Source organism: Felis catus, chromosome B3, assembly GCF_018350175.1.
Source record: "Felis catus isolate Fca126 chromosome B3, F.catus_Fca126_mat1.0, whole genome shotgun sequence".
Classification (NCBI taxonomy): domain Eukaryota; kingdom Metazoa; phylum Chordata; class Mammalia; order Carnivora; family Felidae; genus Felis; species Felis catus.
Window position 1 is genome coordinate 55,299,663 of NC_058373.1, and position 13,594 is coordinate 55,313,256.

The 13,594-nt window shown below is 40.8% G+C and overlaps 1 protein-coding gene across 1 annotated transcript in view; it reads left to right on the forward strand.

The window, feature by feature from the left end:
* FBN1 (fibrillin 1) overlaps window positions 1-13,594 on the forward strand; it is a 233,592-nt gene that overhangs the window by 150,645 nt on the left and 69,353 nt on the right. Inside the window, exons 23-31 of the mRNA XM_023255387.2 lie at window positions 1,279-1,404; window positions 3,487-3,714; window positions 6,204-6,329; window positions 6,449-6,577; window positions 7,359-7,484; window positions 7,596-7,721; window positions 8,893-9,015; window positions 10,098-10,223; window positions 12,556-12,681. Coding sequence (XP_023111155.1) covers window positions 1,279-1,404; window positions 3,487-3,714; window positions 6,204-6,329; window positions 6,449-6,577; window positions 7,359-7,484; window positions 7,596-7,721; window positions 8,893-9,015; window positions 10,098-10,223; window positions 12,556-12,681 — 1,236 coding nt within the window. The remainder of the gene's footprint in view (window positions 1-1,278; window positions 1,405-3,486; window positions 3,715-6,203; window positions 6,330-6,448; window positions 6,578-7,358; window positions 7,485-7,595; window positions 7,722-8,892; window positions 9,016-10,097; window positions 10,224-12,555; window positions 12,682-13,594) is intronic.

Here is a 13,594-nt window from a genome sequence, read left to right on the forward strand (position 1 = left end):
TTTCCTTGCTCACATAAAGAGGAACACTACAACCCCCACCCAAGGTCTTGCTTTCCAAATGATGACTGAATCCTTTGGCCTTTCTCTGGTCCAGACCCACGGTTAATAACTTATCTGACCTCAGCAGCACATTTTGATGTACAAGTGGCCAGAACAAAAAACCCAAAAAGGTAAATTTCCCCTCCCCACTTACATGTCTCACAAGGAAAGATTTCAAATAGATTTTTCAACATCACTCACTTGGAAAGTTATTTCTTCTAAATAGAGACGCAGTGTGTGTGTGTGTGTGTGTGTGTGTGTGTGTGTGTGTGTGTGTTTCTTAACTAATGTTCCCCCTTTTTGGCATTGGCAAGTATATTTCTTTGAATTAACTTGATGGTGAATATTTTTCCAAGTTAAGTGCAGGGAACATACTGAGTTCCATTAAGCACTGGGAGGGACTGGTACATTTGAGAGAGACTGGGTGAATGATGAATGAACGAACATGAGCATCTTTTGACTCTCCCTAACTCAAGCTGGGACAGAACAGTCTGAGACCATTGCTGAGTTAGAACTATGTGCCTTCTGGGGACATCTCAGCTGATGACACTTTTGACTGACCCCACATATTTCTCAGTGGGATTTTTCTCATCTCACCTTCACGCAATCTCTTCTTTGTTCATTTGAAAGACCAGGTTTCTGTCTCTACTTATTTCCAGACATCTGATCTCATAAAGCTAATTATGTGACTCCTGGGAGTCTTACCTGAGATGTCTATAGTACCAAGAGCTGTCACCAAGAACTCACACCAACTCCCAGCCTCTGTAACTCAAAAATTACTGGGTTGCCCAGTGGCTCAGTTGGTTGAGCATCCGACTCTTGGTTTTGACTCAGGCCATGATCTCACAGTTCCTGAGTTCCTGAGTTCGAGCCCCACGTCAGGCTCTGCGCTGACAGTGTGGAGCCTGCTTGGGATTCTCTCTCCCTCCCTCTCTCTGACCCTCCCCTATTCACACTGTCTCTGTCTCTCTCAAAATAAATAAATAAAACTTAAAAAAAATTACTCACTAGGACCAATGGAGAAACTCTTATAACTTTGGTAATAGGTGGACTCAGCATGGTTGCTATTCAAAGATCCCAGAAATTCTACATCAACTATTTGGAGGCAAACTAATTTTGTGAATTTGTTTGGTTCAAAATGGCCTTTTCTGTTGTGAGAATAATTATGACCCCTTGTATGAAATAAAACAGAATGATGTTGTATAGATATTTTAACTTCATGCTTTTTTTTCTTCATAGATATAAATGAGTGTGAAGTATTCCCAGGAGTATGCAAAAATGGCTTATGTGTTAACTCTAAGGGATCATTTAAATGTCAGTGTCCCAGTGGGATGACTTTGGATGCCACAGGGAGGATCTGCCTAGGTAAATCCTGAGCTTATTACTTTTCTAATGACCATCTCCTAAAGATTATTAAAGAGTCAGTTAACAAGACAAAGTTGAATATTTGGTTTCAAGTACAGATACACACACGCCCAATTCAACATTTCCACTAGGATTTATGGTGGTTTCCTTGACAAATAGGCTTCCTCACTCAAGCTCTTTGTTTATCCTTTATACAAAGAGTAGAGAACATGTTAGTGAAGAGAAACTTTAGTTCTATATTGATGTAACTATTCCTTAAATATTACCATCGTGGTTATTATTCCAAAGCTCTTAAATCTGCCCCCATATGCCATGGACTATAGGATACAAGGTGAACAGAGGCAAGAGCATTTTTGCTTGATTGAAAACTGTAGCCCATGGCCGCTAGGCATGTCCTGCCATTGGCAAGATGGACAGGTCCTTGCAGGAAACTCTTATGGGTATGAGTGAAGAGTGCCACAGTCCTGAATAGTGAAGGAGCCCAGGGGTACTGTCACTTCTAATCATGGTGGGATTCTCCATGCCAACTGCTCAAGTCCAAGTGGCAATGATATGGAAGATGGGACCCTGAGTTCTTAGAAAGCTGCCCTATGGACTTTTAATGACAGCACGTTTGAGATTCCACAATCGTGTGTGGCATCTGGCAGAGTTATTCTGATGCTACTTCTGTGGCTTCTGACTGCCAGGAATATGTCTCTTGGGTCACTCGTTTCTGAGTCCATGACTCTGAAAATGATGCTCAGATACATTGTGTATCTGAAACCATATTCCTCTGAGATCATCCTTAACCACTATAGGTGGTTAAAAGAGTGATATGAGGGTAAGGGATTCAGATTGTTTATGAATTAGAACTAACTAACCTTTAAATATAGAACTGTATGGTTTATAGCATAAGCAATATAGAAGGGAAAAGATGGAATCCCAAGGCTTGAGTCTTGTTGCAACCATGGATGTCAATTACTCTCCTCTGGAGTCCGCTTTTGTTTAGGAGGAATGAGCATTTAATGAAAACCTTCTTCTAGGTTCTTCAGTCAAAAGATGCTTCAGTGTTTAATGTAGAAATCATTTTAAAAGATAGGAGCTACCCATCTGATTAGAGGCAACCTGAATGTAGAGTTGCCCCAAAGACTTCAGAAGCTTTCTGACATTAAAGGAAGTTCAAGCACTTAGGTGAATGGTTAAAGACCACATTGTGAAGGAGAAAGAGAGGGAAGATAATGCCTTAGGTTTTAATTACACTTTACAGTTTCCAGACACACAATCTCATCTGAGCTTCACAGTACCCCCCACCCCAAGGATGGGTGCAACATCATTTTACAGATATGGAAAGTCAGGGACAGGGTTCATAATTTGTCTAAGACAAGCAGCTTCTTAGTTGCAAGACCAAGCTCCAGGTCTTCTGACATCCGCCATGTCACTTCTCCTACTCTCCCTTACGATACGTGAATTTGGGGTTGGGGCTAGAGTTACCCACATGTGCCCCAAAGAATGTATACATAAGACCATGTAAAGGTGAAAGAAATACTTGAGAAGAGGAATGGATGGCTTTTCTTTGTATTTTTCCTCTTTAATCCCAAGTAAGGCAGTCTTCATTTTGGAATTTAACATTGCACCTCTCCAAGAATGAGGTATGCTGGAGCTGGCTTAGGTGTTCTCCAGTGATAAAGAGTGCAGCTTCCTTGTAGCCAGAGAGCAGACGTCAAGGCATTATGGAGCGCGTGCATTGGTAGTAAGCATGTCTGTACAGGGAGCAGACATCTCCCAAAAGAGCATTGTGGGATTTCCCAGAATACCGTTCCTCATGTAGAATTATCAGAAGGTGCCTAAACTTGAAAGGAATGTTTCCAGAAATAGGAGGTCCAAATAAATATGAGCTACCAAAGAAAAGGGAGTCTTTATTAGGTGGGAATACCCATCAGAAAGCCTGAGCTTCTTTTGGAAAAAAAAAAAAAAATCATTCCGGCCAATAAGTACATCACAGATTATGGTGTTTATTGTATTTTGCCTGACACAACTGGTTGGCAGCTGGGGCCAGTGAAAACAGAGTAGCTCTCGTAAGCCTTCCTGTGTTCCATCTGGCAGATATCCGCGTGGAAACCTGCTTCCTGAGGTACGAGGACGAGGAGTGCACTCTGCCCATTGCCGGCCGCCACCGCATGGACGCCTGCTGCTGCTCAGTCGGGGCGGCCTGGGGTACCGAGGAATGCGAGGAGTGTCCTGTGAGGAACACGCCTGAGTACGAGGAGCTCTGTCCCAGGGGGCCTGGATTCGCCACCAAAGAAATTACAAATGGAAAACCTTTCTTCAAAGGTACAATGGTTTCAGTGCTTGATTGCTCCTCTTTTTAGACGGACTGGAGGTTCTGCTACCAGGAGAACTACAGTGAACATCACCCATGTGGCCATCCCTCAATGATCTGAGCGTACATCGTTCACCTGCTGGGTTAACAGACAGCAGATGGTCACTCTGCGACAGCTTCTCCTTCCTCACCTCCAGGACTGCCCGAGGTCACTTGCCTCTCCCATTAGCTATTTATTAAGTGTTAACATAGATTATAGTACTATCCTAAACCAAATAGAAACAAAAAGGCAATCTTCTTGGGGAATTTTAATTCCATCTGCTAATGCTATATGATTTGCCCTTTTATCTCCTGATTTCATCTTGGTCACTTCAGTTCACCTGAGTATAGATATTGAGGGTGAGTGGCATGAGAAGCCAATGGCAGGTCCTCTTGGTCCAAAATACAGTGAAAGTCATTCCTGTGCCAAACACATTCCAGTGCCTTATGATATCTCAAACACTATTTCGGTTTATTATACTATAACCTAAAATTCATGTAAAAAAAAAACGAGAAATTACAGATTTAATCTAATTCCAAAATTGATTTAACTTTTTACGTACAATGATGCATAACTTGTTTACTTTAGCACATGGAAAAAATCATGACTGGTTTCTCAGAATTCTAGTTTTTCAGAGAGTCTCAGTTTATATTCCTGCTATAGATTTTTATCTTGGTTTCCCAGTGTGTCTGGGCCTAGTTATTACACTTCATGACTAAATCAACTTATAAAACTGGGAAATGACTATATGAATATTGCTTAATTATTCTTATATAAAAAGTGTAAACTTTTTTTGTACCGAGTGTTCAGTCCAAGAAACCATGGGGATTAAAATTCTGTCTATAGAGACAGTTTCTAGATGGCCTCTTAAATGTCTCCTAAGTAAATTCAAAGGAATTTGAATAATTTGCTTCCAAAGACTGTGGCAATCCATTGCCACAGAAGGACTTATTCTGGAGATTTAATTTGTCTTTCATGACATTTTGTAGAAATGAACTTGTATTCTTTGAACTTTAGGTCTTGCTTTAGAAAGACTCCTGAAAGGAGGGGCACCTGGGTGGCTCAGTTTGTTAGGCATCCGACTTCGTCTCAGGTTATGATCTCACCATTTGTGAGCTTGAGCCCTGCATCAGGCTCTGTGCTGACAGCTCAGAGCCTGGAGCCTGCTTCAGATTCTGCGTCTCCCGCTTTCTCTGCCCCTCCCCGACTTGCACTCTGTCTCTCTCTGTCTCTGTCTTGGTCTCTCTCTCAAAAATAAATAAGCATTTTAAAAAAAAAAAACTCCTGAAAGGAGATCACAGGGTACCTATGCAGTCCCCTAGTGTACAAGAAACTCTTTTAATTATATTAATAACACCTTAATATTAATTGAGAAAATATTTTTAAATTTTATACATATTTCAGAAAATATTTTTAATAGTATACAATATTTACAAATAGTTTAAATTATAAATGGCATCTTTTTTGCCATTCTTATATTTTAGGTGTATCCAAAGAAGCATCAAAAAGAATAGATGAATATCTCATTCCACTATACTCTCAATTGGTTGCTGTGAAGCAATATATGCCAGTCATCTTCTATGTGCTTTTAAGTATGGATGCTAGTGGTTTAGAATATTTAGTCATTCATTCAGCAAATACTTAAGTATTTGGTATGTATCAGGCAGTGTGCTGGGCTCTAAAAGTCCAAATAAACACCCCTTCTACTTCCCTAATATTGCTTTCTAAAATGTAGAAGTTTAAAAGACTAGAAGCATTTACAAAATCATAGTTCTCATGGATCATCACACATTCTTTAAATTGCATATTGCCAAGGGGCACCTGTGTGGTTCAGCCTGTTGAGCGTCTGACTTTGGCTCAGGTCATGATCTCACGGTTCACGAGTTCAAGCCCCATGTTGGGCTCTGTGCTGTCAGTGCAGAGCCTGCTTTAGATCCTCTGTTCCCTCCCCACCCCCAATACCCCCCCCACTCTCTGCCCCTCCCCTGCTCGTGCTCGCTGGCACTCTCTCTCTCTCTCTCTCCCAAAAATAAATAAACATTAAAAATACAATACAATACAATACAATACAATACAATACAATACAATACAATACAATACAATAAAATGCATATTGCCAAGACTTTAAATCAGGACCCTCCTGGGTTTTAAATAAGGGCATTGAGGGGCGCCTGGGTGGCTCAGTCAGTTAATCATCCAACTTTGGCTCAGGTCACCATCTTGAAGTTCATGGGTTTGAGCCCCACGTGGGGCTCTGTGCTGACAGCTCAGAGCCTGGAGCCTGCTTCAGATCCTGTTTCCCTCTCTTTCTGCCTCTCCCCTGCTTGTGCTTTCCCTCTCTCTCTCTGTCTCTCTGTCTCTCTCTCTTTCTCAAAAATAAATAAACATTAAAAAATAGGGGCATGGAAATCTTCTTATAGGATGCTCAGGAACTTTCTGCACATTTTATTTTTCTTGAAGATATCAACGAGTGCAAGATGATTCCCAGCCTCTGCACCCACGGCAAGTGCAGAAACACCATTGGCAGCTTTAAGTGCAGGTGTGACAGTGGCTTTGCTCTTGACTCTGAAGAAAGGAACTGCACAGGTCAGTGACGGGCTCCCCTTCCTGGGATACCCTTTAGAACTCTTCACCTTTTAACATACTGCCACAAGAATGAAAGCTGTCCTGATACTCATGTGCTGCCACTTACTGCCTTCATTCAGACATCGACGAATGCCGAATATCCCCTGACCTCTGTGGCCGAGGCCAGTGTGTGAACACCCCAGGGGACTTTGAATGCAAGTGTGACGAGGGCTATGAAAGTGGATTCATGATGATGAAGAACTGCATGGGTAAGTGTGTGACCATCTGATCCGCACAGGAAGAGAGGGATTCCCTGAAGCTTTGAAAACTCAGAGCCTCCCTCCCAGGATTCCCCAGCTCCCCCAGTGGACTGGTTTCCTGACCAGTGAGTCCAGAATCAGTCTGGGGCAGAGGGAGACTGACATGCAGAAAGCATGAGGGAATTCATGCTGTGGGTTGGCAGGTGGCCTAGGATACCAGTTATGGGTCTAAGAAGTGAGTTTAACACCTGGAAGAGACACCCCAGGGAAGAGAGAACAATTCAAACATTAGCTGTGTTGGAGGTCACATTATGGGGCTTCTGTCCAACATCTAGAAAAAGAGATTGATTACGCTGGCTGTATTAGATCGGGTTCCCTAGAGAGAGGCCTGAGATGGGGATTTTTGTGAGGTAGTACTCTCAGAAAGAAGCCGTGAGGAAGTAAGGGAAGCAAATTAGGGCAGGGAAAGAGGTCTCTTAGCCCTAACCTGATCCTACAGGGGCCTCTGGAATATGAATGGCACCAAAGAGTTGTCCCACTGTTAGGCAAGGAGGCCACATTGTACAGTCCCGTGCCAGCCACTGGGAAGCCCCCAACACGGGGGTGGGGTATAATTCTCGCCTCTCAGACATTTCTGGGTGAGAGGGACAGTGGTTCTCCAAGAAGGGAGTCTGTGAGCCATGGGCAGCCAAGACTCTAACCAACTGGGTGCACTGAGGAGGGCACTGGCCTGGGGTCCTGGACTAGGACACCACCACCATCGTCAACATGGGCCATCACCATTTTGCAGATATCGATGAGTGTCAGAGAGATCCTCTCCTGTGCCGAGGAGGTGTTTGCCTAAACACAGAGGGAAGCTTCCGCTGCGAATGTCCTCCTGGTCATCAGCTGTCCCCCAACATCTCAGCATGTATAGGTAAGGAAGAAGACTTTCAGACCACTTATTTGTCGTCACCTGTTCAACCCACGCTTCTGCCACAGTCAGAAGCTTCTGTCTGGATGTTAACTATTTTTATTTTCTAAACAGACATCAACGAGTGTGAACTGAGTGCGAACCTCTGCCCCAATGGCCGTTGTGTGAACCTCATAGGGAAGTATCAGTGTGCCTGCAACCCTGGCTATAATCCAACTCCTGACAGGCTGTTCTGTGTCGGTAAGTTCTCTCTTTCATTTTATATTTTATTTAGTCTCTTCCTAAAACACCCAAACAATGTTCTCTGAGTTTTGTTTTCATCACTAGTTGCTTTTACTTTATCTTCCTTATTTTCCTGCAAGTAAAAATTCTTTTCATGGTGGCTCACGATCTTTGGATCTCACCTCCCTTGTCTGTTTTAAAGAACCATTTAAATGAAGGATGTTGGATGTTTTAGCTCTAACAAGTATAATTTGAGCCATGCTGCTTTGAACGGTAGCACATGCTTTGTTTATGCACGTGCGTACCCAGGCAAATCAGCAAGTGATTACTAACCACCTGCCATAAACAAAGCCTGGGTTCTGTGACAAAGACAAAAAACATAGGGTACGGTGTCTGCCCTTAGGTGGTTTAGATCAGTTAAGACATTTCAAAGAATAATTATTGGAAAGAAGACTGTGTTCTGTTCATATCTTACGTTGAGATGGAGGCCAGGTCTGGCACTTCTTAAAGACGGGGTTTTGTGGGACAAGCGTTTTGCTTTGTGGACAGCCCTCTGTGGGTTTAGTGGGAAGAGTGGCATAGAAAGCCCTCTGGGTTTATTGTGCCCAAAGTCAAAGTGAAACTTTTTAAAAGCTGCCAGTTTTTGCCTGGTTTGGGGTGTACATCATGTGGAACTGCCAAGTCTCACATGGTTTCCACCCAAAGCCATAAATCAGCCCAAATTTTTCTGAAACATGGCCCAGGACAACTGAGAATTCCAACTCAGGTTCTTGAAAAGGATTGGAACCTCAGCCGATCTAACTGAATGTCAAGTTTATAATTGAATATATGACCCAGAGAGTTTCATCCACGTGCCCATTATCATATCTGGGATTGTTCTTTTATCCCTAGCATTTATCCTACATTGCATGTGGCACACCATGTACTGTGTAACTGATTGTTCGTTTAACTCCCGGCTGCAACGTAAGCATGAGGAAGGTAGGGATAGGATGTGTCTCATTCACTATTAGATTCTTATCTCTAGCACATGGTAGGTTTGTCCTTTATATGTGTTGAAGGAATTGAATGACCCAATGACTTCCAGTTGCCCTAGGATGTTTTTGTCTTGTTTTGTTTTTCTTTGGAAACTTTAAACCCATGCCATGATCTCAAACACAGAGAAAGGTGATGTTGTTTTTATTTTTCTTAGACATCGACGAATGCAGCATAATGAATGGTAATTGTGAGACTTTCTGCACAAACTCGGAAGGCAGCTATGAATGTAGCTGTCAGCCAGGATTCGCACTAATGCCCGACCAGAGGTCATGCACTGGTGAGTAGGTCTTAGCTTCCTATGAAATCTCTCAATAACAGGTCCATACCTAGAGTGGTTCAGGGCCCATACTTTGGAGTCAGACAGTCCTGAGTTGAAAAAATTTTTTGTCACATATTTTAGCTGCGTGTCCTTAACAAAGATCCTTTGCATCAAATTCCTCATCTAAAAGATAGGGTTCAGATTGCTTGTGTGGGGGAGTATATAGAGTGCTTAGCACAGTTCCTGGCATATGGAGTATAAAATATAGTTTCCTTACTGATCAGCATTTTGAAGAATCTGATCTTTTGGTTTATTCAGTGCTACTCAGGGCCCAGATTCTCTGGACCAGCAGCATCAGCATCACTCGAGAATGTGTTAGAAATGCAAAATCTTGGGCCTTACCCAGATTTACAGAACAGAAACTTCTGGGGATAGATCCCAATAATCTGTTTTCACAAGTTCTCCAAGTGCTAACACTTGAAAACTGTTGCTCTAATTTTCACTTCCTATTGTATCATCCCGGGCTGGAAAAGCCATGTCGTCAGCTAGAGATGAGAAGGGAGGTAGGTAAGACAGGTTTTCACTTTGGTTTCCGTTAAGAAGAGGCCTTGGGTTTAGGAATCAAAATTATTTTATCTTATCTAGAAAAATCTCCTTGAAAAGCTAAAATATAAATTTGACCATAATAGTTAAATGCTGAAAATAAATATTTTTACTAAAAATGCATCGAAGTAGATAAGCTTATTTTAAGCAAACTTCACCTTTAAAATAGCAGTAAACCAGATGATAGATCTTAGGCATTTACATTTGACAATGAGAAAAATAAAATTCATAATCATTGTTGAGTGATAAATTCATATCAGGAATAAAATTACTAATTAAATGACGGATTTCTAAGAGGGTGCAGATCTTGATCCTGAATAGTGTATTGTAAATCTTGAAAATGGTTTTCTGCTTTTTCACCCAGGTTAAATTGATGAGACATTTGGATTTGAGAACTAATTCTCTTATGCAAATAGGCTGAGTTTATTGGACTTTCTCACCCTTTAATAACAGAACTAATATTAACAACACACTATTGTTGGCTTTATTCTCTGCAGACATTGATGAGTGTGAAGATAACCCCAATATCTGTGATGGTGGTCAGTGTACAAACATACCCGGGGAGTACAGGTGCTTGTGTTATGATGGATTCATGGCATCTGAAGACATGAAGACTTGTGTAGGTGAGAAAAGAAGACAGAATTTTCCATTTTGTCTGGGTATTCACAAGCCCTATTAAATGACATTAGCACTAGTTTGGGTAGTTGATAAATGGATCCTATGGGGAAAGTAAGGATATTTAGGAGCATATTAGTAATATTTCAAAGCCAGCAGTCCAAAGAGCAACTTTCTTGTGACTGTGACATAATGTTCTTGTCAGATATGTTATGTGGACTGAGTTAACCATTGGTCAACTCCACACATACACTTATTTTGTGTCTGTGCATTATTTATGTCTCCTTAACCCTTCTTCTGTTGTGACTAGAGTCTAGGCCTTTAAAATATTTTTACTAAAGGCAAGCAAAATTTATTTCTGACAAGAATGCGACAAACTCTACAATTGATTGTATTGATGTATTCTATTGCTATGTCTTCAAATTTGTTACAGTTTTCTTCTGTAATATATAATCTCATTCAGTATTTTTTAAGCTCATTGTAGTTTTCATCTCCAAAAATTTTTTTTTTAATTTTTTTTTCAACGTTTATTTATTTTTGGGACAGAGAGAGACAGAGCATGAACGGGGGAGGGGCAGAGAGAGAGGGAGACACAGAATCGGAAACAGGCTCCAGGCTCTGAGCCATCAGCCCCGAGCCCGACGCGGGGCTGGAACTCACGGACCGCGAGATCGTGACCTGGCTGAAGTCAGACGCTTAACCGACTGCGCCACCCAGGCGCCCCTCAAAAATTTGATTTGGGTCATTTTTCACATCTTCTCTACGTCCAGTCATTCCTCTAGCTTTTTGAGCATATGAAGTAGAATTAGAATAACTGCTTCAGTGTCCTTGTCTACCAATTCCATCATCTGTGTCGGTTCTGGGTCATTTCAGTAAATTGACTTTCTTCTTCACTATGGGTCATATTTTCCTGCTTCATTGAATGCTTGGTAATTTTTGATTGAATGCCAGACACTATAAATTTTGACTTACTAGGCGCTAGATATTTTTGTATCCCTAGAAATATTCTTGGGCTTTGTTCTGCAACCCAGTTAAGTTATTTGGAAACAGATGGGTCTTTTCAAAGTTTTGATGTTATGCTTTGAAGCAGCAGTTGCTGTAAGGCTTATTTTGCCCCATTATTGAAGGAAGACCCTTCTAAATGATGAGATTTTTCAATCTGACTGGTAGGAACAGGCACAATTACAGGCCTTCTGTGAGCCCTGATGATTGTTCCCTCTAATTCTTTTGAGTGATACTTCCCCTAGCTTCGAGTAGTTTCTTTACCTGAATGCACTGATCACTACTCATCTGAATATATGACAGGGACCCTTTGCAGATTCCCAGAGCTCTCTCTCTGCCTTCTTTCTTTTACTCTTCCTTGTGAACTCTGACTACCTTGACCTTCCAGGATGTCCAGCAGTATCCCCTCAACTCTGGGACACTACTTGGCTCCAACGGTCATCCCCTTCCCTATGCCATGGACTTAAAACTGTCCATACACTGTAATCTAGGGCATTTATGGAGCTCACCTAGCTTTTCTTTCTCTCAGGCATCACTGTCTTTGTTGCCTCTGTTGTTTTCTTGCTGGTGTTTCCCATGGGAAAGCAAATTCCACCTCTATTACTCCATCTTGGCCAGAAGTGAGAGTCTAGAATTAAAATTTTAAATTATCTCACATTTGTATCTTCAGAAAACCCTTACTGAATATTTATGAAGCCCTATAAATTAAAGTGAATATCATAGGGGTGACTGGGTGGCTCAGTCATTTTGGCTCAGGCCATGATCTCGTTTGTGGTTTTGTGGGTTCAAGTCCCGCATCAGGCTCTGTGCTGGCAGTGCAGAGCCTGCTTGGGATTCTCTCTCTCTGCTCCTCACCGACTTGCACTGTTTCTGTCTCTGTCAAATAAATAAACTTAAAAAAACCCAGTAAAGTGAATGTCATAAAAAACAGAAACTTTTTAATTTGGGCAAGGAGTGAAGTTTGTCACGACCTGAACCAAGACTAATAGTGCATCTATACTTACTTTTAAAATACGGAATCTAACATGTTGGCAGTCTCAGGCTGAATTAAAATTTTTATCTTGCAACAGAATATGTCATTTTAAAAAGCTTTCTAGACTGTCACATAAACAGGCTCTATACACAGCCTAGAGTCAGTCTCTTTATTTGATTACGGGACCTCCTGCTTGTAGCCCAGATAAAGAGCCAGTCTGCTGGGGTGGCCTGCGGTATGAACTGAGTGTGGCAGGTGTGAATTGAGCTCTGTAAATATGGTCCCTTTTTTTGTCTTCTGTCAGGGAGAAAAGTTTTCAATGATATCAAACAGTTATATGTGTTAATAATATCTGTATTTTACAGATGTCAATGAATGTGACCTAAATCCAAATATCTGCCTAAGTGGAACCTGTGAAAACACGAAAGGTTCATTCATCTGCCACTGTGATATGGGATATTCAGGAAAAAAAGGAAAAACTGGCTGTACAGGTATGTTTTTTCAATTTGAACAAGAAAATATTTGATGGTTAAGAGACTACTGCCATAATTATCAAGTAACACAAGTTCTAAAACCACTAACATCTTAATTGCATTATAAAGCATTTTGTATAACATTTTTCATTAGCTTACCCTCCCCTTCTTTGAAACTTGTTATACTTTAGATCAGATCTACGCTGAAGTTTTTTCCTTTACCTGTGGAAAAGGCATATTGAATGAATTACCACTATAACACTATAAATACCAAATTTTATGAGGTTAAAAATCACATTTTTATATTTTATAGTTAACATGCTAATTACTAAACATTCCTATCCCTTTATTAAAGCTAGCCACCCTTGTCAACATTTCATTTAAGGTTTTATAACTGAAATTATTTTTTAAAGAAACATCCTACAATTCATATATTTCATCAATTCCCATCAGTCTTCCACTTCATTTAATTAGTGTGCTTTTGATGTGCTAAGTTGCTTTACCCCAAATATTTCCTCGGACTTAGCAAATCTTAAGACGTGATAATTAAACCGTTTGTAATTTTTGTTTGCCTAATACCAATAGCTCATAAGAAAACCTTTTCAGAACATTTGTAGGAGATTATTTTATTAAACATCAAGTAAAAGAAGTCACTCTGTGTAGATGATATTGTTTTTAAGTGTTTAGTTGGTGTTTTCAAATTAGAGGACATGATGGTAAGTATGTGGAATAATATAATAATGTTTTACTATAGTTACTTATGGTAATATAACAGATTATGGGATATAACATAATTTAAAACATAATGGAGATCATGGTGAGCTTGAATTAGGTAATGGCATAATTTCTTTACAAATAACAGACTTTGATTCCAAAAGCCAGTTTGGCAAGCCCCTGTGACTTGAAACGAACATTAAAATATTTGTACATT